Consider the following 25,591-nt stretch of genomic DNA (forward strand, 5'->3'; position numbering starts at 1 on the left):
CGGCTCCCTGCGCGCCGGAGGGGCCTCACCGTCTCCCCCCACCCCTAGGGCCGCCTAGCCCCTCTCTCTGCCCGGCGAGGCTCACGCACCGACCCGCAGCAAGCTCGTCGCGGCGGCGGTTGGACCCGAGCTCGCACAGGTACGGACCGCGGAAGGGCTCTCGCAGCTGGGCTCCGTCTGCGAGCAGGCGGCCGCGGAATGATGGACGGGCGGCGCGGCCAATCAGAGGCCGAGGCTGGCTGGCGTGGGCCACTGGGACTCGGGGGCGGTACCACCCCGGCGTTGTTGCGAGGGGCCGGGGCCACCGATTACCTCGGCGCTGTCCGGCTCGGGGACTGTACCCGGGTGCGAGGGGCGGTGCGGCCCGTGGAGCGAGCACGCTAGTTGTCTAGGGATGGCTGTGCCGCTCACAGCCGGGGCGCCGGCATACCGCAGAGCGGAGGGAGGCTGTGGGGAAAGAAGCTTAAGATACGGGGATGAACTCAGAGGCGGCTGTAGGGCTCGGTGCAATGCAAAGGCCTCGCATGGAGCCTGTGTGTGTGCTTTGCTGGTGACAGGGCTACCAGGGCTACTATCTTTGTCCTAACAGAGGTGGCATCTAACTTGTAGTCTTCTATCATGGGCTCCACTGCAAAAAAAGCTTTACTCTGGAACACAGTAACATGAAGCAAAACTGGTTCTGGGGTTCTCTGAAAGGTTAAGTCAGGCTGGTAAATAGCCACAAGCCGGGTGATGCCAGGGAAGATCAGTGGTCCATAAATAAGCTTAGTGTCACTTTTTCCTGTGAGAGCTGTGGCAGCCAAGCCATCAGAAGGTTGCAGGTACTAGCTGAAGTTACATCAATCACAAGTTTGGAAACATACATCTGAGTGGCTTCCTGAATCTGGGGCCTGAAAATGAATATTCACAATATTACAAAATCACAATATTACAAAATTATTACTCTTATTACTCAACATTACTCTTAGAGCCATGCAGTCATAGAATGGCCTGGGTTGAAAAGGACCACAATGATCATCTAGATCCAACCCCCTGCTGTGTGCAGGTCGTCTGCTGCTGAGCAGCCATACGGTGTGTTCCCAGCAGTCAGCTTGATTTGAGTCTTTCTGTCATCCCCAAAACTTATTCAGTTGGTGCTTAACATAGAAATATGCATTTTAAATCATTTTTTTATTTCAAGAAGTCTTTCTGGAGATTTCTCTACTGATGCTTTCTGCATAAGTATGTGAGAATTCTATAAGAAATCTTATTTCTTGGATACCATAGCACTGTTTTGTTGGTTGTTTCTTTTTTGTCTTGGAACCATGATGTTAAGTAATCTAAAAGCGATTGGGCTGTAAATGACGTGTCACAATTAGCCTTCTGTGGCAAGATGAACCCTGTGAGCACCAGCAACAAACACTGGTGTTCTTGTTAGCTCGGTATTGCTCAACAGAATGCAGCTTGTAAACAGGAACTACTAGCTGGGTATTGCAATAAAAACGTTAAGCTAGCAATAAATAAAATTTGAATATTTGATTTAGGGCTAGGAAAACTTCATCCTATGCAACTATGACCCGTTTACAAGTGTGACCTGCAGAACAGAAGGATAATCTGCCTGAAGAAGCTTGAAAGCTATTATAAAATTGCCAGATCCTTACCTAATGGAATAAAGTTCACTTGATAATTCCCTGAGTGCAGCCTTTTGATGATCTGTTTCTGATAATGCTGTTATTCTTTCTCTGTTGTCATCCTGGAGTGTTGTGAAATTTGTCGTAATATGATCTCTAATGTTCTTCAGAGCCTTCAAAATTACTTATTACATTGCTGTTGCATTTGTTTGTTTGTTTGTTTTTCCTTAAAGTGTGTCCAAGTAGTTAGCATTTTTGAAAGACTCATTTTTCAATCAGTTTATAAATGGATGTGGAAATATAACTCTGTTAAAATGATATAAACTAATGTCAGAACAGGTAGTAAAAATATTAGCAAAGTGTGTTCCTTAGTCTGAAATTTAAAAGTTACCTTAATTAACAGAACTCTCCTTTCTCATTACTTGACATACACAACTCACATAGAAGTTCACTCATTACTTGTTTTGTAAAAGTTCATATTCAGTAATTCAGTTTTATCATACTTTGTCCTTCTGATGCTTTAGTGTCTGAGGAGTTAAAACAAAGATAAGGAATGACAAGCACCCGGTTCTTTCTGTCCCTGAAACTAATGACTTGCTTTTTGGCTGTTTTATTATTTTGTTTAGTTTTAGTGCTATTTATTTAGGTTTTTTTGTTTGTTTGCTTGTACTTGGGTCAGAGCAATACCAAAAGTGCGTACAGACTGGGGTAAGAACTCAATGAGAGCAGCCCTGCTGAGGACTTGGGGGTCCTGGTGGGTGGAGAAGACTGCATTGCAGACTTCTAGTAGTTGAGCAGAGCTTATAAACAGGGTGGAGGTTGACTTTTTACACAATCTGATGGTGATAGGGTGATAGGAAATGGTTTTACATTAGAAGAGGGGAGATTCTGGTTAGATATTAGCTGGAATTCAGGTCCCTTCCAACCTAAGTCATTCTATGATTCTATGAACGTGCAGATTATACTCAACTCACATCTACATTCATGTGCATACATTTACCTATTTTCTAAAACCTAATACTTCTGACAATTGAATTGGAAGAACATTGTTAACTCAGTCATTCAGATCACCTCATAACTCCTGGGAGGGAACAGGACCTTTCAAATTGCCACCTGTGTGTTTGAAAATGTAATGACTTGCTGACAGTGTTCAACTCACTGACAAGGCAAAGAGCTAGAATTGGTTGGAGCCTCTCAAGACATTGGGAGATACCTGTTTACTAAGCACTGTACTTCAGTAAATATCCAGCTCATATGCAACACCTAGCAACATGGGAATGTCATGTTAATTAAATTCTGTTCTTTTTATTACTACCCACTGCAAATTTTGACAAAAAATAAACATACTGTACAAGTTGAGATAAGTAGGATAAAGAAGCCAAGTTTTGCTTTAGTCAGTTAGCTGAATTTTTATCTTATCTCTTACACTGAACCTAAAAACTTCTGGATACTTTTCTAAAGATTTAGGATATGAGATTGTACCACAGTTTCAAAAAGGCATTAGTGAGGGACTGCAAAGAGAAAGGAACAAACACCTCCTTAAGTTCCATCTTCCAAGCCTTCCTTGCAGTAGGCTTAAACTTCAGAGAACTCTCCAGCACTGTAATTGATGAGCACTAGAGGTCCCTTTTGTGAATTGACTGTCAGGTGTTTTGAGCATTCAGCCTTCATGTTCCTTTACTACTTTATTCTTTGTTGTAATGATTAAGAGTTAAACAAGGTGATTGTGTTCGTTACAGCTTTCAATAATTCAAGAGGCTATTAACTTTTCTACTTGCTACACATGTTATCTACCAGCCATCTGATGGATTCTTATTGGTCTTTTGTAATTCAAAGTGCCTGAGCTGCAGAAAGTAGTCTTCATGCATCCAGACCAGTGCTGCATAAGAAGTTGTATTAATGCCTCCTCTCTCAGGGCTGAGGTACTCTTTGCATACTGAGCAGGATTGATCTTCACTTAGCGAGTGATACTTTGTTTCAGGTGTTTGTTGCTACATTGTGTTTTTAGAACAAGGGACAGAACTGTTCAATAGATTGAGCTGGTATCCTGGCTTTTAATACACATGCACAAGCTCCTAACCCGTATTACTTTGAAAAAATGTTCGAGGAAGTGCTTTGGGTGCTCAGAAACAAAAAAGAGAAAATACACTGAAGTTGGGAATAGCTTCTAGCTGCAGTATTTCTAAGTTCTTAAATGCTGTTCCTATGTCAGTTATAGCCTGCTTTTGTGAGTTCCCCATTCCTCTGGATGATTTTGGTTGTTCTTACATTTTGTAGCACTTTATTGCTTCTAAATAAACTATTTTAATTAAATGTTAAAGGAAATGAGACTATGACAACATTTAATTTGGTTTTTTATGTCCAACAGGCTCACAGATGGGTCAGGGACTCTGGAGGGTTGCTAGGAACCAGCAGCTGCAACACCAAGGATTCAGTGGACAAGGCTATCTTACCAGGGAGCATGGTAGGAGAATAGCTACTAACAATGTCTCCAATACAAGCCACCGGAAACAAGCCCAAGGAGGCATTGACATCTACCACCTGCTTAAGACAAGAAAATCAAAAGAACAAGAAGGATTTATTAACTTGGAAATGCTGCCACCAGAGCTTAGTTTTACCATTTTGTCGTACCTGAATGCAACTGATCTCTGTCTAGCATCATGTGTTTGGCAGGATCTTGCTAATGATGAGCTTCTTTGGCAAGGGTAAGCAAAAACAAATGCATCACCTGGGAGTAGTAAAAATAATTGTCTCAATTTGTGCTTTGTATTATTCCAATCTTAGCAAAAGTTTTCTGTGTTAAATGAGATTTGACATAGGGGAAAAAATTAGCACAGTTTAAAAATGTATAATTATGGATTTCTAATTACTAAGATAGTGGTAGAGGTTTCTGTATGTACATGTGTGTATTACTACAAACTTGTTTGGGGAAAAAAAAAACAACACATAAAGATTCATTTTTGTTTTCAATCAAATCACAGCTGAAATGTTTGAAGAGAAGTAATAACAAACAAATATCCAGCTTGAGCAAGTATACCTGTTCAGCTGAAGTGCCAGTTAGAAAGGAATAAGAACTTACCTACTTCAGCTGAGTTAGAGCAACTTATGCCTTTGTTTTTTGGAAGACAGCAACAGAAGGAAGGGGAAAGAAAAGGCCAGTTCTGCAAGCATGTCATGGAATTTCTACTATGTAACAGCTGAAACATTTATACAGCAGCAGAGGCAATTCTGCCTGTTTGTATGTTCAGGAAATAAAGGAATATTCTATCAAATAAAATTGTGCAAGATCAAATTTTAATAAAAAACACCACCTTTCATTCTGGTGTTTCAGAGCACTAGGAGAGAATCCTATGAAAGCAGAATTTGTCTTCTTTCATAACATAGCCTTATCCTTCAATTTAACTGACAGTGAGTAGTACTAATGTCACAAGTTGGTTGCAGTTCCAGGTCCTCGAAGCTACCTCCTTTGCATTTGAAGGAGTTTCTCCTCAGTTCACTTCATGCGCTTCATCAAGAGGACCACGTAATTATAACTTCTTAGTCACAACTGTTCTTTCATTCAGGACTGCAAGAAGTGGTGGTTCTAGTGAAGATTCATTTAGGCTCATAAGATTATGTACATAAAATAACTTTGTAGTTTTGTTATCATATTGTTCTTGATCCTTGGTATCAAAACTGTGCAAAATACAAATAAATTTCCAGTTCTAAAGCACAAGTATATAATACAATTAAACAATTGTATGCAATATATGTTCTTAAAGTACACATTAAAAAGTACGTTTCCCTCAGAGTTCACCTTGAGAAACAGCTCATTCATTTTTCGTGAAGTCTTCCTTAATGTTCAGTTTAAGCATATATTTGTGAAAATTTGTCCTGTTTTAGTATATTTTTACAAAGTCTCAATTCATATTATGTCTGCAAACATCTTAATTTTTAATAATCCACATATTTTGGTTGAGTTTGAGTTTAGAATTTAGCAAGTCCTACAGTTGTGCTTCAGAACTCAGTTGAAACAAGACCCAATTTACTGAGTGAAAAACCAAGTTACTCTCATGTCCTACTGCAGCCACCTGAAGAATTCTAACCACTGTGGCCAGTTTTTTAAAAAACAAGTATGTTAAAGCATAACTGAAATAAGGAACTCAGATAAGAGACAAGGTTCCTAGGAAGTGAAAGTTCAAGGGGAGTTTAGATGGCACCATCAAGGAGACTGGGATGAAGAACAGAAACTGATGAAACAAATGTAGTCAGAGACAAGATAGAAGAAAAAAACAAAAAACAAAACTGGGAACTAATGGAAAATGTAGATTAAATACTTATGGAGGCATAGAGTTTGATGAAGTAAGCTAGACTAATCAAGATTGGAAAAGGGATGGGTGGAAAGTAGCAGGCTGCATATTCTGGTGCAGATGTGACATTCCACTCACTGCACAACTAGAACACGAGAAAAGAAACAGATTTTTAATCGATGATACTACTGCAAAAGAACAATTTGTCACTTATTATCTACTGTTTGGATACTGAGTCTCAGAGGTTCCAGCTGTGTCAATGCCATTACAATGCCACCTACTGGAATACATTTTGAGGTTGCGCTAGTATATGCTAAAACCTGCAGAAGAAAATGTCATCATAGCTGAAGACTTTAGAAACAAACATACAGGAGGGTTAAGAATTAAGTGTTACAATCAGTCTTGTTTTTTAAGTTCTCTTATTGTTTGAGTACTTGGTTTTGTGGCATTGGTTACGTTTTGCTTCTATGAATACATGAAATACAGAAAAGGTTTTTGATAATAGACTAATTCTATTTTCATAGGTTGTGCAAATCCACTTGGGGTCACTGTTCTATATACAATAAGAATCCACCTCTAGGATTTTCTTTTAGAAAACTGTATATGCAGCTAGATGAGGGCAGTCTCACCTTTAATGCCAACCCTGATGAGGTAAGTGAACTATTGCTGACAGTAACAAACAGATTAAAATATTTGTGGTTATTATTTTATAGTCATAGACATACAAAAGCCACGTTTTAGTATTTCTTCAACTATAGAAATGTTTAATATTAAGTTATAGCCCTATTCTTAATTTTTACTTTTTTTTTTTATATGGTACCTGTGCACATCATTTACACAGCTTGCCTCTTAAATGCTTGGTATAGCGGTCTGACCTACGGATGCCAGAAATTCCTTACCGTGTATTGACTTTGTTACAAGAGGGAGATCCTAACTGAAGAAATGGGGTATTTTAAAAAAAAAAAAAAAAAAAAGTGTTTATAAATGCAGTCAAATGCTGCTTCAGAATATGGGTTTGATCCTACTTTACCTGACTTCAGTTATAGGAGGACGAGGTATTAAGTGACAGCAATTACTTCTGTGACAACTTTGGTTTCTCGTAAGGCATTTTTAAATACTCCTATGGTCAAGGAGCACAGTGAAAAAGATGCATTGCTGAACTACCTGAAATATCAGTTTGATTTTATTTCTGGGAATTTGTATTCTGTGTAAATAGAATCATTCTTCAAAGTATGTAACACCATATATGTATTTTCTAAAAGTTATAAACAATAAGGTTTCAACTGGAAGATAGTTTGTTCCTCTCTCACTTTGAAAGACAAAGCACATTTGAGAGTAGGTAACTACATATCTCCCAGGCAAAAGCTAATTCTAAAGTGACCAAGACAGTATTCTATACATAAAACTAGACTCCTCTTGCTGCATGTTTATTAGGAAAAGATGGTAGACAGTACTGTACAAAAATGAATTTTAACTTCCTACATATGTTTATATGTACACAAGGAAGTGATAGCTGAACAAACTCAGAGTAGGAAAAGTCATGAAGAGATATACTTTCAGGAAACAAATAGATTGTTCTGCAGATAAGATGCAGAAAACAAGAACTTGAGGCTGCAGGATGAAATAAATGAAGTAGTCGTATGGATCATCGCAGTAATGGGATTTTGATTAAATTCTTGCTTTATATCTTTATCCTGCTTGACAAACTCATTACTTGTATTAGTCATAAATAAGTATTCTGTAAATTCTCTCACAGAGCTCTACTTTAAACTTTGGTACGTAGTGCTGAGACATCTTCTCAGCACCTTTCCACTTGAGTGATTAGCACTGATTTTCAGCAGGATTTTAACAAGTTTAGTAATAACTGTAAAGCTTTTCAAATAAAAGTGGAGCTCAAGAATACATCGTTTCAAATAGCAACAGCCTTGCCTAATTTAAAGTAATTACAATAGGTGTAAAGCATTTGGAACCTTCCCAAAAGGCACTGAATGAAAGCATCAGTATTGTTCAAGAAAAAAAAAGATAGGGAAACTAGAGTTACCTTGTAGCTCAATTAAGTATTAAATTTGTTAAACTAACATGCTTCCTAAGGCTTCATTATAGTTATACTGTACAGTAGCAGCATAAACATTCTGCATCAGGCCTAGTAAGAGATGAGAACCTCGGGTATCTCCTATGCCTTATTCCTCTCTCCCTGTGAAGCACCATAGCCTGGTAAGAATCATTCATGGCCTGAGTTTCAGGAGAATTCATAGATACCAATGTTTTTCTTGTTTACAACTGTGATGTTGGCAAATTATTATTACAAGGACACTGTGACTGGAATATATCACATTCCACTATTACAAATTGTGTCTTGGAATTTCCTGCCAAACTCTGCTTTACGTTTGATAACAGACCTGATCAAATACTATAAAAATAGGAATACTTACAGCCACAGGAGCAAGATTCTCCAAAGGACAGCGCCCATGTCATGAAAATGGGTAACCAGGCTCCACAGCAACAGCTCCAGAGCTAGCGGTGGCTCACGGGGTAGGGAAGAGCATCTACAAGCTTTGTGGTAGGATTCTCTGGTTAGCCATTGTTGTGTGCATGATGTTGTGATATCTGCTGTAATTTAGTGTATTGACTATGTGCATGAGCTTGCATAATTCATACCAGGTGCTCCCATTCTGCTGAAAAAAGATGTGCATAATGACACTACATATGATCTGAAAGTGTTCCAGTGCATGTTTGGTTTCTGATTTCTTGTTTGTTGTTGCTTTGTTTTATCATAATGGCAGAACCAGAACCACTATAGCCAAGATTTTGGAATTTGGTTTTTGTTTCTTTGGGAAAGGGAATGGTTTAGAGTTAGTATTAAGACTTGAATATGAATATTTTGTTTAACTTGCCAACGTTATCTCTGCTGTATTTTATTCAGAAGATTGTATAACATACATGAAATGTTTCTCATGAAGTGCTCATTTCCTATCATGTGTGTTTATGACTTAATTCGTAAGCAACCAGAAGTTGTTTTCCACTGTTCTGTATACAGTTTCAATTTCCCTACAAAATATACAGTCAAGTTAATTACACAGGCCTGTGCTATGGAGTTACATTTGGAATCGAAAGTGGAAAAGAATATTTCAGTCAGAAAAGATCTAATTTTTGTTCATTTTGACAATAGTATTTCTTATAGATTCTGTTCAATAGCAGTTACTTGTATGGATCTATTGGAATCAGAACAGTACAAGAACACTTCTATGAGGTCAGGATTTCCTGTACATAGCATAACAGTAAAAAGCAGTAAGCAGAGGCAGTGCTCATACTATGACTAGTGTAACACAATGGAAAGTACTTTAATAACAGCAGAGTAGCAAGATCGCAGGCTGCAATAAGTGAGGATTTGATCAAACACAACAGCAGTGGGCTCAGAAATAAAGGAAAGAAGCTGCCTACCTTCAGAAAGTATCACATAAGCAGGGATCTCCAGAGAGATGCCCCTTACCTCCCCCCTGCCAGTCCTTAAATGAGGTCTGGGAAGGGTCCTATGAGGACCTATTAGGATGTCCTAATTCTGATTTGGCAGCCAATTCCATTTAAATACTAAAAAGAAAGAATGTGGGAAAAAGATAAAATGAGATTTCAGAAAGTTCTATCTAGTTTGTTTCATGTGCATATCTAAATAGAAAGGGCAAAGGAAACTACAAATATCTGAAGTTCAGCAGCAGCACTCTTGGCCATGGAAGGCAAGGTATCTTTAAGGCATCTTTCCTAAATCTCTCATGCTAAGAGCATTATAATTCCAACTAGATTCCACAAAAGCTAGTGGAAATCATCCTTATGCTCTTCACCTCATTACTCGTCAACTAAGCCAGCTCATCCTGCTGTACTTCACAAGTGTTTAAAACACCTTTACAGACATCATAGATAGAGGCACAGATCTGCCAAGTTGAATTCAGGCGAATGCTGCCTAAGAGAATCACCAGATGACTGAAAAATAATCTTAGCATAGAATTTAATAGTGCATAGAACTACTTATTTCGGCTAGTGTACCTACCACAAGCAACCATTTATCTACCAGATGTGATTTATTTGAAACATGGGTTCTGAGAGGAATCCGATGATGTTTACAGTGTTACAGAACCAGATTAGATGATATGCCTTGAATCTTGAAAATAAATTTAATTTGCTTTGAGCTAAACTTAAAAACTATAAAGAGAAAAAAGATTTATATTGTTGTGAAGTGTTTGACATTGCCTAAGAAGAAATAAATAGCAACTTTAAAATGATGTGTGTTGAAATATACTTACACCTTCTTTATTTGTGAAAGTGATAAGGAAAATGAATAAAGAGATTGCATTCACAGGAGGATATTTGGCCAACTGTTGTGCTGTGGGGAGAGATTGTGAATTAGAGACAGGGAACACAAATGTTTTGCAGAGACTCAGTGGCATATCAGGTCAAGGTCGTATATTGAGTTATAATGAACTAAAGAAATAACTTACATTTACTGAGACAGAGAAACCAACCTACTCTCTCTTAAAGCAGATGTTATTTTCCTGTTGCTTCAGCTATGAAATGCCAGGTATTTTCCAGATATGTTGCAGAAGCATTTATTAAACAATTGCAGCAGAAATATGTCTTTGAAAGTGCTACTGACAGGCTTCAATTTGTATTATGTTAAGCAAGTGCTTATTACTGAAGCGAATTCTAAAGTCTCATGAGGCAGGAGACAGGATATCCTTTAAGGGGGCACAGATATGCTGAAAGTAAAATGAACTGGTGAAGCCCTGGTGTCCTGCTGGTAGTCATATGCAAACTGCCAGCAGAATGCTTGAGGAATTAATAGGCAATTATAAGATACTCAGTTTGATTTAATTTCTTGTTTAGTTCTAATTCAAGAAAGTACTCAATCATATGTTGCCCATCCTAACTACAGACAGACTTAAATATCATATAAAGTGGACTTAAATGCAAGCTTATAATGCAGTGCATTTCACTACTGCCTCAAATTAGGATTCTTCCTATAATCAGAGGCTAATATTGCTAGTTTTGCAGGGGAGGAGGGGAAGGGCTTGTTTTGTGTTTTTTTTTCTTCCCTAAGTGTGTGAAACCTTCATATTTGTATTTCTTTTAGAAAAAGAAAATAAAATTAAAAAAAAAAAAAGAAAGAAAAGAAAGAAAAAAAACCTTTTAACAGTAAAGAATGCTTCTTCAGTGCTGTTTTCTATGAAATTTGGCTTGTGTGTTCCATAAGAAATGTATGCTTGGCAAACTGGAAAATTCTACAAATTATAAAATGAATATAAAATATACACACCAGTTCTATCTTTCTTAAAGCATTTTTATATAATTAACCGTTCTTATTTCTGTCTATGCATATTTTTCTATGTCTATTTATATATTTATATTTACCTATGCTTTGAAATCTGCGTGCTTGTGTTTATTTGCAGCATTACACATTTAAACAAATGCATTTTATGCATCTATTTGAATGTGATGCATCACATACATGTGTGAACGTTAATGTTTTAGACAAAGATATTAAAGACAAAACGTATTATGGCTAAGATTTTCTTATCTCTTAAAGATCTGAAATTAAAATCTATGGTTAAAATGTATGGTTAAATAAAATTATGCAGTATTAAAACACTGTAATTGAAATACATAATACATTAATGTCCTACTCTAAGTATATGTAAAATCTCAACCATAACAACAAACTAGGTTCCTTTGCATTTGATTTGTAATTTTAGATTGTATTGTGCATGTTGAAATGTGATTGAGAGGAAGGGAAATTATTCTGCTAGAATAAAATGCGAGTAATTAGTGGGATAATTTTCTTGTTTTGCTAAGTACAGTGCTTGTTCCTAACCATAATATGAAGATGAAACATATTTATGCATATATGTCTTTTATCTCAGGGAGTCAACTACTTTATGTCCAAGGGCATACTAGATGATTCACCAAAGGAAATAGCTAAGTTTATCTTTTGCACAAGAACACTAAATTGGAAGAAGCTGAGAATCTATCTTGATGAAAGGTAACTTGAATTTCTTGTGAGGAGAAAGCCACTATTTGTTTTCAGTGTATAGTAACTCTGACAGTAGTTATTTTGCTTGTAATTTTATTGATGTAAAAATACATGGAAATGCAACTTAAGTAATGCTGCTGCTAAATCTGAACAGTTAGTTCCAGAATTTTGATCATATACAAACCTCTCACACAGTGTGGTATTTCACCATGTTTGTAATTCTTCCTATAGATTGTTCAGAAGGTATAATGTGCATTTAATCTGTGCAAGATGATGTTCAGATTTATATATGTTTTACTGATTTTTTATTTATTTATTTTTTAAATCTGGTCTTCCTTTTTTCATGTATAGTATGAATGTTAATAGGAAAAAGCAGTTGTTCTACCAAGTGATTACAGCTTTTTAACTCACAATCAATTCTCTAACGACTATTTGATTGTCTGATGTTTCTCAAATGGGAGATACACTCACTCCCTAAAACGCAGAAGAGTACCCTCTGGCTGAAGGCCCTCTGAACCATGTTCTCCTATCCCCACAGCGCTTTCTTTTGCCTACCAGGATATCTTCAGGTTTGGCTGGTGCAGTATCAGGAGAGAGGAGCACAAACTACAAATTCAAACAAATTTGATAGAGGAGGAATGTAATACCTATACTTACACAGGAAAAGCATATGAACAGCAGCACTTCTAGCAGGAATCCTGTCATGCATCTCATTCCATGCAGCCTTCACTGTTAAATAAATAAATAAAAGCAGTCATTGTTTAGTGTCACCATCAGAGACAGATCTATGCTGTTAAACTTCAGATGATCATGTTTTAGAGCAATAGAAAAAACATGAAACCATTTACCAGATGAGACTGCAAGTTAATGATTAAATTTAGCAACCTTTACTGCTATTATTCTTCCTTTCATAAAATGAAATCAGGCAGAAGTAAAAATCAGGCTTCTGGAGGTTAAAACTCCCTTCATTGGATTGAAATAGTTAATAGAAAGAACTAATATTGCAAAATATTCTGTTTCCAAATTTACTTCAGAAGTCTTCTGCACATCTGTTTATATAGGCTAGTTTGAATCACTTCATTGCTCCTATGTTCAGTGAAAAACACTTGGTAGCACTGTACCCTGATGGGCTTAACCTTTCAAGAGGTTTTGTGAGTGAATTTTATTTAACTTAAACCTGTTTTAACAGGATGCTGTTGTAACAGCTTCTACTTAGGTGCCAAAATGTGTACAATATGCACAAATATATTCCCTTTACTGCATTTTTAATGACTTTGCCAGATAATTAAAGTCTGTTAGCCTTTATGTGTACTGTAAATGAATATGTATGTAAAGAAATTTAGAATTCTGATTAATGTCCATTCTTAGAATATTTGGCTATTATTGCAAGTGTTTGAAGAATGTGTATTTGTCCTTGTATTGTTCATGATAATTCTGTATTTCAACAAAAATGAAACAATAGAATAGAACACTCTAAATCTCCAAAACTATTCTAACCCCTCTATTTTGCTTTTTAAACCTACATTTTCATGTTTTAACAGGCTAAAAAATAAAAGTAAAAAAATCACTTCTCTAATTACCTGAGATTTTCTTCCACTAGGCGAGATGTTTTGGATGACCTTGTGACACTGCACAACTTCAGAAATCAGTTCTTGCCAAATGCACTGAGAGAGTTCTTCAGACATATTCATGCCCCCGAGGAGCGCGGGGAGTACCTTGAGACTCTCATAACGAAGTTCTCTCACAGATTCTGTGCTTGTAACCCTGATTTGATGAGAGAGCTTGGCCTTAGCCCTGGTAAGCAAAAAGAGCTTTGATTCAATGAATCACTCTCTGTATTTCTGTGTATGTTTGGATGATGTTACAGTTCATGGTAGATTTATGATCAGCACCTAAGCAAATATTTCTCAAGGTGCAAACATGATTTGGTAGCATCCTTTACCTTTGTTGAATATTAAGTCATCTTCTCATTTGGGTTGAAAATGGGTAAATAAATAACACAAAGATTATTTCTTTTTCCCAGTTGAGAAGGGTGGGTGTATTTTCATGTTAGTTTTCCTTCGCTTCTTTTTCTGTGCTTAAGCTCTCTAGTATCAATAAGATCCCTTCTGCAAAGACCTGTGCATTTAATATTTTGCCCTGTGGATAGTCCCACAGAAAGGAGAGGGAATTTTGGACCTCACTGACAAGCATTTCTAACTGGTAGTGGGGAGCCAGTTTTTAGCAGTGGCACTGCTTATATATTAAAGATAAACTTAGCAGGATGCTGGCTTTAGATTACAAAGACTTCAGGATTCCATTTAAATGAATGTGCATAAGGACATCAGTGATTTTTGGATACTGTAGAAATCTTAAGAGATTTGTAAAAGTTCATTTAGCAGTGTGCTGACTTTATTACTTTGAAAATGGTTATATTAAATTTTATGTCAGTGGGATATTCCTTCAAGTTCTAAACTATATGCAATTTTAGGCCTGAAGACTACATAAAAGTTTTGATCAGGGAACAATATTTTTAACAATCATAATTTCCTTTATTTCATTCTCTTTTGTCTAGATGCAGTTTATGTACTGTGTTACTCTTTGATTCTTCTTTCCATTGATCTAACCAGCCCTCATGTGAAGAACAAAATGTCAAAGAGAGAATTCATCCGAAATACACGACGAGCTGCACAGAATATTAGCGAAGATTTTGTAGGGCACCTTTATGACAACATCTACCTTATTGGCCACGTGGCTGCCTGAGCGCACAATTTGCTAGCACAATTTGTAATTTTCAAAAATGACATAGTTTCAAGAAATAGATTATTTTGTAGAAATGGGGGTTATTTTAGTGCTGGTCATTCTAACCTCTGTATGCAATCAAAGTTTGTGTGTAAGTGTGTGTATGTGTAAACTACCTTTTCTATCTGTTTACTGTGGGAATGGAAGAATTTGGAGATTGGTTTTTCATAACTTTTTTTTTTTAATTTTGCACAAAATAGTGCCGTTAGTCTGACACAACTAATTGCAAATGTTAAAACTGACATTACAGCCCGAACTGACGAAGTGGTGGATTTGTGCGTTAGATCTGCTTGAAACTTTAATAAGTTCATTCTTTTTAAGATACTGTGTAATGTGTATATATTTAACTAAAGAGATTTATAATCATAATTATTTTATTGTAAAATATTTTAACTAAAATTTCTCCTTCTCTCTCTTAAAAGCGTACTTCCTTCTTTTGCATTAAACTTTTTTTTACAGTGCTAATTACCTCAGATACATAGGTTAGAGAAACATAGGTCTCAATACTGTGATAAAGTTTTGTTTTGTTTTGTTTTTTTGGTTTGTTTTTTTTTTTTTTTTTCTGAGGGATGACAGAACACTTGTAAAGTATCTAAGTTAATATTTAATACTGTATGACTAACTTGAATAACCATATTGGTCACATAGGCATAGCCTAGGGAAAATGTGCATGTTGCACAGAGATAGGAAACTTATAGTAGTGGTGTAGAACAACTACAGTCAGCTATTCAGCCCTGTAAGCAAGGAAAATTTAAACAGGGAAAGGGGTGTAGGGAAGCTAATGTTGCTGCTTTCAACAATCTCCCTCAGTCTGAAACTGTCAATGATGGAAATGACCAGGTAAACTTATAGCAGATGACTCATTGTTAAAGCTATTAAGAACTGCAACTGAGCGAGCTAAAAGTGGTGACTGTGCAAGTCAGGAGCTGTTCAGACCATTTTGGCCTACTCAGACTCTTCCTAAATTCCTAAATCTCTTCTGCAGCTAGATTTTAAATAGTTCTAGACTTACAAAAATACTTGAAAAATGGTTTAAATCAGGTTGTGTCTTACAATCCCTGAAACACGCTAATATTAGTTGTGCATTTGCAGTGCAAGTGCAGGAAGTTATTAAGCATTTGCCTTGTTTTAGTTCATACTGCAGTGCTTCTCTTAAACTGGCATCATATGTAGTTGAAATAAGAGCCATTCCTTATTCTCTTCCTGATTATATTTGCTTATATAGTTCTCAGCTTTCTCTAGCATCTGTTTTTACCATAATAACTAATAGATTTATCATTTTTACATACCACACCATGAGATGAGGTAGGAAGATGTTCTTAGTTGTGCTTTGAAAGCCTCTGTAGGGGTTGTTGTTTTTTGTTATTAATGTAAGAAGCTTATGGCGGAGCCAGGAACTGAATGCAGCTCATACTCATAGACATATACTTTGCCCACACTGCTGCTTTCTTTTTGGCACTGAGTAGATATTACATTTGTCTTAGATATGAGAAGAATGATGACTGACAGTATACTAATTTCAGTCTATATAAGGGCTACATAAATAATAGGGAGAAAAATGGAGCTACTGCTGGTACCTCAAGTGTTTAGTAAAAGCAGTTAAGTTCATCGCTCTGGTCCACACACAAAGATGCATGCAGAAAGAATACTATTTTTTAAGTAAATTACCTTTAATCAAATTTAAACATAATTTGTATTTGTGTGGCATACACAACGAAGTCAGAAGTCAGCAGTATTGCAGCAATCTTCCTGTGAAGTTTTACAATATTCCTTCCCTCTCTCAGGGTAGGCTCTCATCACTTCATTCTGGGTCCTTTCATATATTTCAGAAGGCTCAAGGACACATTCCTTAATCATTAGTCATCAATTGATGTCAAACACCGAATGTTAAAAGCATAATATTAAACATTGCCTTACACAGAGGTCTCTAGTCCTGTTAAAAAAAAAAAGTTGGAAACTTAAAAGTACTCTGTAAAAACAAGATGGATAAGCATGTGCTCCTTAAAGTACTTTTACAGGAAGGCTGCACAACACCGCTTCTTAAAATACACTCTTCAGATGTTACATACATACAAATAGGAATTCCATGAATTTTGAAGCTTCAACAAGTCACAACCTTATCAGGGAAAGTTTTCTTCTGGGACCACAAATGCAGCTCAGAGTCTAATTCTCTTTTCCTGGCACCTCTGTTGACATCAGAGATAGTGGTTTTGATTTTACACTGATATGAGAGTACAATTCATTAATCTACATTTCTCTTTATTTCTAATGGCTCTCAGTTCCTATCCTCAAACAGATAGAGAACAAAGCCTCCAGGCAGGCAGAATGTGTTCTTTCTGCAGTAGTTGAATACATCTATTAACAAGGTTTAGAAAGCTTCAAAGCCTGTGTAACAACCAAGAAGATAAATGAGAAACAGAAGAATATGCTCTAAGTTTCTGTAAATCCAGGAGGAAAACAAAAATGACTCCTATGAATAACAGCTTCTGGTCTTCACAAGAAATTTTTAATAGTGTTAATTGATTAGCACCCAACACTTGTTATACATTTTATTAGCAACTCAGAGTGGATAGAAAGCATCCAACTCAACGTGCCATGTGTGAATTCTTTTAGAAATATCCAATAAACAAAAAGTGACAACAAACATTTCATCTGTTCTTTTTTCTTTTGAGGTTTGAGTCATTCTGTAGAGTGGCAGATAGGCTTTTTTTTTTTCACTTTTAAGAATCACAACTTTCCATAAAGTTAGACAATTTTCTGCCTTGTTTTAAAAGCGTGGGAAGCTGCATGCAAAAATTAAGCATATGTACCAAGGGCAAAGATAAAGTTATCTTAGACATCCACCAGAAGTCCTCTATAATGGAAGTTTGGGTCAGTTTCTTCTTCAGTGCACTGCCACTTTCTCCATGTATGTTTTAAAAGAAAACAGAGGTAGATAGATAGTTCATTGATCCAGGTCTTAGTAAGTCTGTTCATTGGCGTGCTGTGACGTTAGCTACTTGATCAAGCATTCTGGAAGATTTAATTAGAGGATTCCAAACCTAATTACATGAGCATGATCATACTTGATTGTACTCCTGAAGTACTCTGATTCCACTACTGCACATAGAGTAGTATGAAGAACTGAATTTTGGCCATGCATCTTACCTACCTGTACCAGCACTCCGTGGCTGTGGGATAACTTCTTTCTGAAAGAAGAGGCCACAGCCCATCCCCCTACAAATGTTAGTTATTCAGCTCCTAGAATACCAAAGTTGTGTTCTGAATGATCATTCCTGGAATTTTGCTGATGCCAGTATATACTTCAATAGTTTGGATGTGACAAAAGGACAACTGTTCTTTATTCATGTAGAGGAAAACAGTATTCCTTAGTCCATGTCAAACGTCACATTATACAGTTCATTTTTGGCTGCATTAAATTCTGAGACTGTGTTTGTTTACAGAATAGGTTGCATATTCCATATTCACGTGGCTTAGTTATAATCAGTTTCTGACATTCTATGTTTTCTCATGTTTCTAAACCTTGAATAGTTTCCACTCACGGATTTATTCAAAATAAAACAAAGCTTGTTCAACAAATGAGAGCCCAAATTGTTGCAGGCTAGAGACAGTTTTGTCAGTTGTGAATTCTCATTCAGGAAAAATAAATTAAATTTGTTCTCTTCAGCATCTCCCTCCTATTCCCGCCAGTGAATGGAGTCTACACTGAAAAATAATATATTTAAAACAGCTTCAAAATAGAGATTTAGGAAGATAAACTGTCTACCTGTGACTATTTCCTATGTACCGGGATTTAGTAATGTTTATTGCGTAAACAAGTTTATCAGCAGGAATTGTTCTTTTTGGAAGTGGCAGTACTTCTGTTCTCTCTGTAAGGCTGTGCGATCTGATATTTTTTGTCATTCTATTTTTTCAAAACAAGTATTAAATTATTTTTAGTACTTGAGCAAACATTGAAGTGCAGTAATTTTCTCATGTTAAAATAATGTTAAGTATCTAGAAAAGTCAAATTTGCTTGCCTTGTGTTTTATCACAAATGAGAATTTAAGAGAAGGGCTTTTCTTTCTTCTCACATTTTTCACTTAAATATCAAAAGTAATAAACATTAGAGTAGATGACTCATTTTCTGCCATTGTAAAATCTATCACTAATCTCAAAAGCGCTATTAAAATGGACAAAGGACAGACTTAGAGGATTTCCTGTGTCTCCCATAGGTGCATTATGGTTTCATTTTGTCTTGAAGAGAAATAATATGCAATCTGTTATAACCTACATAGAACAGTGATTTTAGTAAGATCAAATTTTATGTGATCTTATCATATTGTTTATCAGATGTTAAAAGTTAAGACAACATAAAATGTGTGTAATTACATCAATAACCAGATAGCTAGCATTACTTATAGAAGTGAATGCATGTGTAAAAGGCTGCAGAGGCCGCACTGTTCCTTCATATCTTCAGTGCTTTTGTTGACAGAGTTCTTCATGAATTTGCACTTTTTCTGTTATTCACTTAAGCAAGCTTTGAAAAGAAATAGATTATGAAATATTTAACAGAACACTTCCATTCCCTCTGTGCATTTTATTCTGTTAACGGGTGACTTTTTTTCTATATTTGTTATTGAAAAGTAAAAAGCTGCAATTAACTGAAAAAAAAAAGAAGCCAGTCTAATTATCAGAGACGCTCACACATAGCATCTATTACAGAAAACAAGCAAAAAGCACTTCTGTTTTCTAGCCATCCCACAAACTCATTATTTTAAAGTTTAAAAATAATACCAATTGTGCACGTGCACATGACAGAAATGGTGAGTATTTGTCTGAAAGCAATACAGTCAGGATATCAGTTCTTTTCATAGAGGGTATTCATTTGTAAAAGTTAGCTTGCTTCTTGGCAGTGTAGGAGAGGAATGTTGGATTTAATTTAAAATGATTAATGAGATTTTGTCAGACTCCCTGCCTTTACCACCACTGCAGTTTGTCAGCACAACAACTTGGGAAACCCGGACGCCACTCTGTCGCCCAAAACAGCTTTCCAGGAAAAAATAAACCTGAGTAACTAGTGCCAGGTACATGTCAATGGGACTGTCTTTCAGCTGTTGACAGCTTAACTCTGAGTCAGGACATTTACACATTCTGAGGAAGTGAACCTCATTTGTTATTTCAATGGCTGCATTTGACAGTGGAGCGCAGCATAAACTTCAGTTTTCCAAGAAGGCATAGCCTTTGTTATTAACCTTCTGGAAAATCCTTTAATCCGTGCAGCTGAGAATTTATTTAAAAAGAAAAAAACAAAAAACAAAAACAAACAAAAAAAATAAAAACAAAACATCCATGCTTGCTCAGTTAAGTTGTGTGCTTTGTTTTTATTCATGGAGAAAGACCATCCATGCAACCTGTCCCATTTTCAGCTATGTTAAAGCCCGAGGCTCTCATTCTCCAAGCCCTGCTCATGTCAGGAGGCTGCTGAGCTGCAAAGCATTCGCTGCTGGGCTCAACGCAGATAGATCTGTGTACATGTGTATGCAAACAGCCAAAAGCTAATCTGTTCACAACATCTGTAATATGTAATCATTGCATCAGAAAAAAGAGCAAGTCCTTTGAAACGTAGAGACTGAAAATGATTTATGATTTGTCTTCTTCCCTTTACCTGTGGAAATGTGATCAGCTGGACCATAGCTAGAGCACTATGTTCTTCTCAAACGTCAAATATACAAAAACTGAAAATGTCAAAAGCAGACCTTCCCCTTTCAAGCAAACACCACTCTGCCTGCGCTGCTCAAGCCTTTCTGCAGTCAGATAATTTACAACCAGCAACGTTCAGCCCTTTTCATTCAGTCCTCTGTATAGAGCTGTTCTATCCGCTAGCTCAGTAGGCATCACAGAGGTTTGGGTGGTGAAAGAGACTTCGTACTACTCTGCCACATCAGGGAGAGGATATTTCTTCTGGGCATGGTACCTCAGGTGTCTTTCACGTGACTTCCACGTGAGCTATTTCATACATGTTAGAAAAAGTATTTTCACAACTACTGTTTCCCCATCAAGAACACAGAATCATTACTGAAGTTAAGGATAACACAATCAAATGGAAATGTATTTTTATTACTGAAGAAGATTTAAATAGGCTCATTTGACTGTCTTCTGCAGCATTAGTCACCTGCATGACAAAACAAGCCAGGATGAACTGCTGCTAAGATATGCCAAGGGGAAGTGCATCTCTCTTTGCATACCTCTCACTGGCGGTCAAGGACCTGCATTTTTTCCCCATAAATGCAACTTCTACTTATCTGTTCCAAATAGGAATACATTTATAAATTTAAAAATAATAAATAAAATAAATTCAATAAATGCATCTCGTAATGTTGCATGCTGTCTAAACTCTGACAGTATCATATCTGATTTGTGCTAACAAAGTGTGTTCTATATACGTTCCTGAATTTTTGTTGTTTTTTCTTCCTTTCCTGACATAGCAGTAAAGTTTACACAAAAGATTTTTCTATCTAAAAATATGATAACAAATCTTTGAATCTTTTTCCTATGTATATAACATTTAAATATGTAATAAAATACATGTCACATGTTTCATAATCAGCTTTTGTTAAAACTTCCTTTTCAGCATTTTGTAATGTGAATTTAGTAATGTGTTTTCTTCTTTCCTTAGTATTAAGTGGTGCCAACATACATTGCACTGCATAATATATACTGAAAATCACAGCACTCAGAGGCCTAATTTGGAGATTTAAGTAGTAAGTAGATGAACTTTCTATATGAATAGAATATATGAACTTTCTGTATTTTAAATTTTCTTCATTTAAAACAGTGAAGACTCTGTAACGTATTCAGAATTCTTTAAATAAGAACTGAATAGTAATATCAGGTTCACACAAATCAAGACTTATGGCCTGAGCCTAAAAGCACATTTAGAGAAGCAGAGAGCCTAAAGCAAGAAATTATCTTTAAATGATAAATCTAGGCTTTCTTTGTTTTTGCCCAGACTGAGAAAGAAGTTTGAAGAGTAGTTTCTAGAGAATACCTGGTCCCAGTCCTGCTCACAGCTCATCTTCTCTCTTGCCAGAACTAACAGCATTCCAGCAAGGCTGCTCCTTTCCACAGCTGCCCAGAATTAGACTTCCTCTGTATCCCAGTCTTCCCTTCTACAGATTAGTATATGTAAGCTTGTTATTTTTACATTTTAAAGTGTTCTCAGGAATTTCTTAATGCTAGCTAAATAACAGCAGTTAAAATGTATTCTCAGTGAGTGTTGATATTTTCTAACTATAAACAGTTGTTCCTATTATACATAGAAAAGGAAGCCCATGTTGCCAAACATACAGTCTTATGTCAATAAATGCAGTCTCATCCCTATTCCAAATTCATCCCAAGTCAATTCTGCTAATGCTGGTTTACAGTCTCTAGACTGCTCTGGAAGCTGTTCACTACATAGTTGATCTAAGCAGAATTTTATATAGAATATGGGGTCCTTTAGTGATTAAACAGATCACTGAAATATAGCACTTAAAAGCCTTATCTACATTATCCTTAATGTGCATTTAACAGGAGACACCCTAGTAAAATTCTGACCCCACCACTGTTAAAAGGAAATGAGAACTAGAGCCAGACTGTCAGTACAGTTCAGAAGAATCAAGAGCTTAGGAGTGTCTCTAGTGCCTCACCTCCAGATGGACCTACATCTCAGCTTAGCACACTGTCTGAAGTGATGAATGTCCCTGTGTTAACAATTGCTCTGTAGCAGCATCCTCAAATCGTTTTTGGTAGCCTACTGTCCATAAAGAGAAACAGAACTGGAAGGTTTATGCTTACTAGAAGTAGGCTGCTATTCAATACAAGTAATTTTAGTCAAAAATCATTTAACCTCAGAGAAAAGACATGTAGTAAATTTCAAATATGTATAGAAAAATAATATAATACGATTTGATGCCCGAGATGTGTAGGAGGTCTGTAAAATAAAGAGAAGAGTTCCAACTGTACTGGCAATAGCAGAACACTGGTCTGAATGGAAAGGCATCTTACTGTTAGTAAACCACAACTTAATTGTCTTAAGCAGTCTTTATAGTGCCCTTTTGATTTCTCCCTAAGTTCCTGGGGTACAGCTGTACCACATGATCTCACCAAGGAGGGTTTGTCTGTTTGTAGACTGATAAAAAAAAATAATCTGTACAGGCAAACATGGCTGACAAAGCCACATATGTGGTCCTTGTAGAGTTTCTCTGGCTGACTCTTAAAGACTTCAGAACGTTGTCCTTGGAAGGCCTTCCAGGAAGAGATTTGTCAGTAGCCGTATCACAAAGTTCAGAGGTTGTGCTCAAAGGTTGGAGAAAGCCAAGTTGGTTGGTTGGTTGAGGTTTTAATGCTATTCCCTCATTTCCAGAGGAAAAAAAAAAAAAAAAAAAAAAAAAAAAAAGTATGTGAAAAATTGTGCTAGTGGTGCTAGTGGAAATCACACAGAAATAAGGAAATAAGCCAAACTTGGCCATAAACGTGTTTTCATTTGTCCTAGCTTTCTGAGGGGAGCTGAGGGTTCTTCCTGAAGTAAGAACCTTGTACTGGGTCACCAGACACACTCTTCATTTTGCGATGTTGGCATCTACCAACTGTTGCTTTTCTCTCAAACTCAAAGAACATGATGTGTAGCTTAAAGAATTAACTTCAAGATCTTACTTTGTTTGTATCTTTCTTAACAACCATTTATCATTGGAGTGAATGATGGTGAATCTTTCGAACAGAAAAGAGTGTGAGCTTTCACAATGTTCTCATAACATTAAAATAGCATTCCTACAGTTGCCAATAGTTTTAGTGAAAAAAGACTGTGAACTTAACATGAACCTGAATTAATCCACTGATGAGAGCAGATGGAAGTCTCCTTATTTACCACCCCAGAAGATTAAAGCATGGAACTGGTGTTGTGATGACTATGGTGCTTACCAAAAATAACGCTTGCATCAAAGTTATTAAATATTTCTAGATTCTTCACCAACTATTTTAATCATTGTTATTTATTTTATGTTCTATTTCCATGGCAAATTTTCAGTTAAGGCTTCTATGCCTTTTTGTGTCAGTGTTATACACCACAGATCAAGACATGTTTCTGTCAAGGACTCCATTCCTACAGAAAACCATGCATCAAGTTCGCAGGATAAAGCTCTGATAGATGAAGCACTCACACGGTGACAAGTAGAAATGGTTATATAAAATGAAATATCCTTTAGACAAGTGAGCAATCCAATCCATTTTAAACACAGTCCTTAATGGGGAGGATGGGGGGCATCTTAAATGTAAGCAGCTGAATAATCCAGTCCCTGTTGCACTGGCAATACATGTATTGAAACACATCATTTTAAGCCTCTAAGAGGCCAACAAAACCAAATCTCCATACTATTTATGCCTATTGCACCCAGCCTGCTTGCAGGGCAGCATCAAAACTGCTCTGCTGCTCTGCTGACATCAGTAGTGATTGGGTTTGGCCCCTTAAATACAATTTTACACTGACAATCATAGAGTGAAAGTGTGTTTAGCATCATATTTATTCTTGATTGGAAAACATGCACAACAAATGCAGTAATTCAGCACAAGAAAAAATATGCCTGAGATGGACTCTGTAGAGGGGATGTGCTCAAAGGGGCTCTCTTGTGCAAGAACACTGTGGTGCCCAGCTTTATAAGCTGTTTTGTCACGCGCTCTTGACACCTTGTGCTGAAACACAGCTCCTGCCCGCTGAGATCATTCTCCTCCACCAGGCTAAAGTCCAGGGCCTGCCTGCTGCCTGCTATCCAGAGAAAAGGGCACAGTTCAGGATCTCACAACACAGGAACAGCAAATCTGCTATTTTGCAGCACCAACCATTTCTCCATTTCAGTGAAACTCTTTAATTACCACAACATAACATAAGCCTTTCTCTTATAAGTCCTGAAACTTAATTTTGCCTTGCTTTGATGTGTCACCATTCTCTCCACATTACCCGGATGCCCTGGATCTGCAGCACACCTCATTGTAGGGATTCCACCCCTGTTCACACACGTCCTTCCACCAGCAAAGCCTCAGTGTCACAGTGAGGGGCAGAGATTCCCTGCTGTGCAGACCTCTTGTTATCAAATGATTGTTAAAAAACACAGCACAGTTACAAGTACCTATCCCTGGATGTAAATATGTTTCAAATTAAAGTAGGACTAGAAATGACTGCAACATAAAGAATGCTCTGCTGACTGGAAAATCTGGTAAACTCATGTCTTTTCCAGATATATCTATCGCATCGTATTTTTAAACGACCAGTTTTTGTGTTTTTCAGCCTCACAGTCTCCAATTTGTGTTCCTGGCTGTAAGCGTAATAGGATTTTTATTAAGTCTTCAGGCATTTTTTCCTCCTTTTCTTCCTTACATTTCCCTTGCTAGTATTAGAGTAACTAAACTTCCTCAACACTATCTGCTTCTTTTTAATCTTGATTTCATAACTTCCGAAACCCTGGATATGGTTTCTCTTAGAGAGAGCCTTAGAAAAATTATGTGTAAATACTGCAATGCTGACGGGGGTTTCACGTCTCTGTATTTATGCCTTGTATATACTCTCGGCTCCCGATCTGCTTGCTTGCCAGCGTGATTGATTGGCTGTGTACTGAGGGATGTTTATAACAGCGGGCAGGTACTGTACGCGAACACGGACTCCAACACCCGAGGGCACCGAGCGGAGCGCTGCTGCTGCGTTCCTGCGGCTCCGAGGCCGCATCACCGGTACCGATCCCGGGCTACGTCGGTGGGGAGGTTTTCCATTCCTCCTCCCCAACAGAGCAGACGGCGATCGGCGAAGGGAGATCAGTAACAACAACAACCGACAGCGTATGGCACTATTTTATTTATTGTAAAGCCTCTGGCCGAGGCGAGCC

The 25,591-nt window shown here is 37.1% G+C and overlaps 1 protein-coding gene across 1 annotated transcript; it reads left to right on the forward strand.

The window, feature by feature from the left end:
• FBXO8 (F-box protein 8) lies at positions 1-18,255 on the forward strand. Its single transcript, XM_072335256.1, has 6 exons — positions 1-139; positions 3,979-4,315; positions 6,424-6,550; positions 11,809-11,927; positions 13,519-13,715; positions 14,473-18,255. The coding sequence occupies exons 2-6, from the start codon at positions 3,987-3,989 to the stop codon at positions 14,658-14,660; spliced, it is 960 nt and encodes a 319-aa protein (XP_072191357.1). The 5' UTR covers positions 1-139; positions 3,979-3,986; the 3' UTR covers positions 14,661-18,255.
• The last annotated feature ends 7,336 nt before the right edge of the window (positions 18,256-25,591 follow it).

The sequence above is a fragment of the Excalfactoria chinensis genome, chromosome 4, assembly GCF_039878825.1.
Source record: "Excalfactoria chinensis isolate bCotChi1 chromosome 4, bCotChi1.hap2, whole genome shotgun sequence".
In the NCBI taxonomy this organism is placed as follows: domain Eukaryota; kingdom Metazoa; phylum Chordata; class Aves; order Galliformes; family Phasianidae; genus Excalfactoria; species Excalfactoria chinensis.

Excerpts from the sequence above, each read along its gene's own strand:
- FBXO8 (XM_072335256.1), top strand. The coding sequence starts at position 3,987 with ATGGGTCAGGGACTCTGGAGGGTTGCTAGGAACCAGCAGCTGCAACAC. Across the intron at positions 11,928-13,518 it reads AGAATCTATCTTGATGAAAG|GCGAGATGTTTTGGATGACC; the intron begins GTAACTTGAATT and ends TTCTTCCACTAG. Across the intron at positions 13,716-14,472 it reads AGAGCTTGGCCTTAGCCCTG|ATGCAGTTTATGTACTGTGT; the intron begins GTAAGCAAAAAG and ends TCTTTTGTCTAG.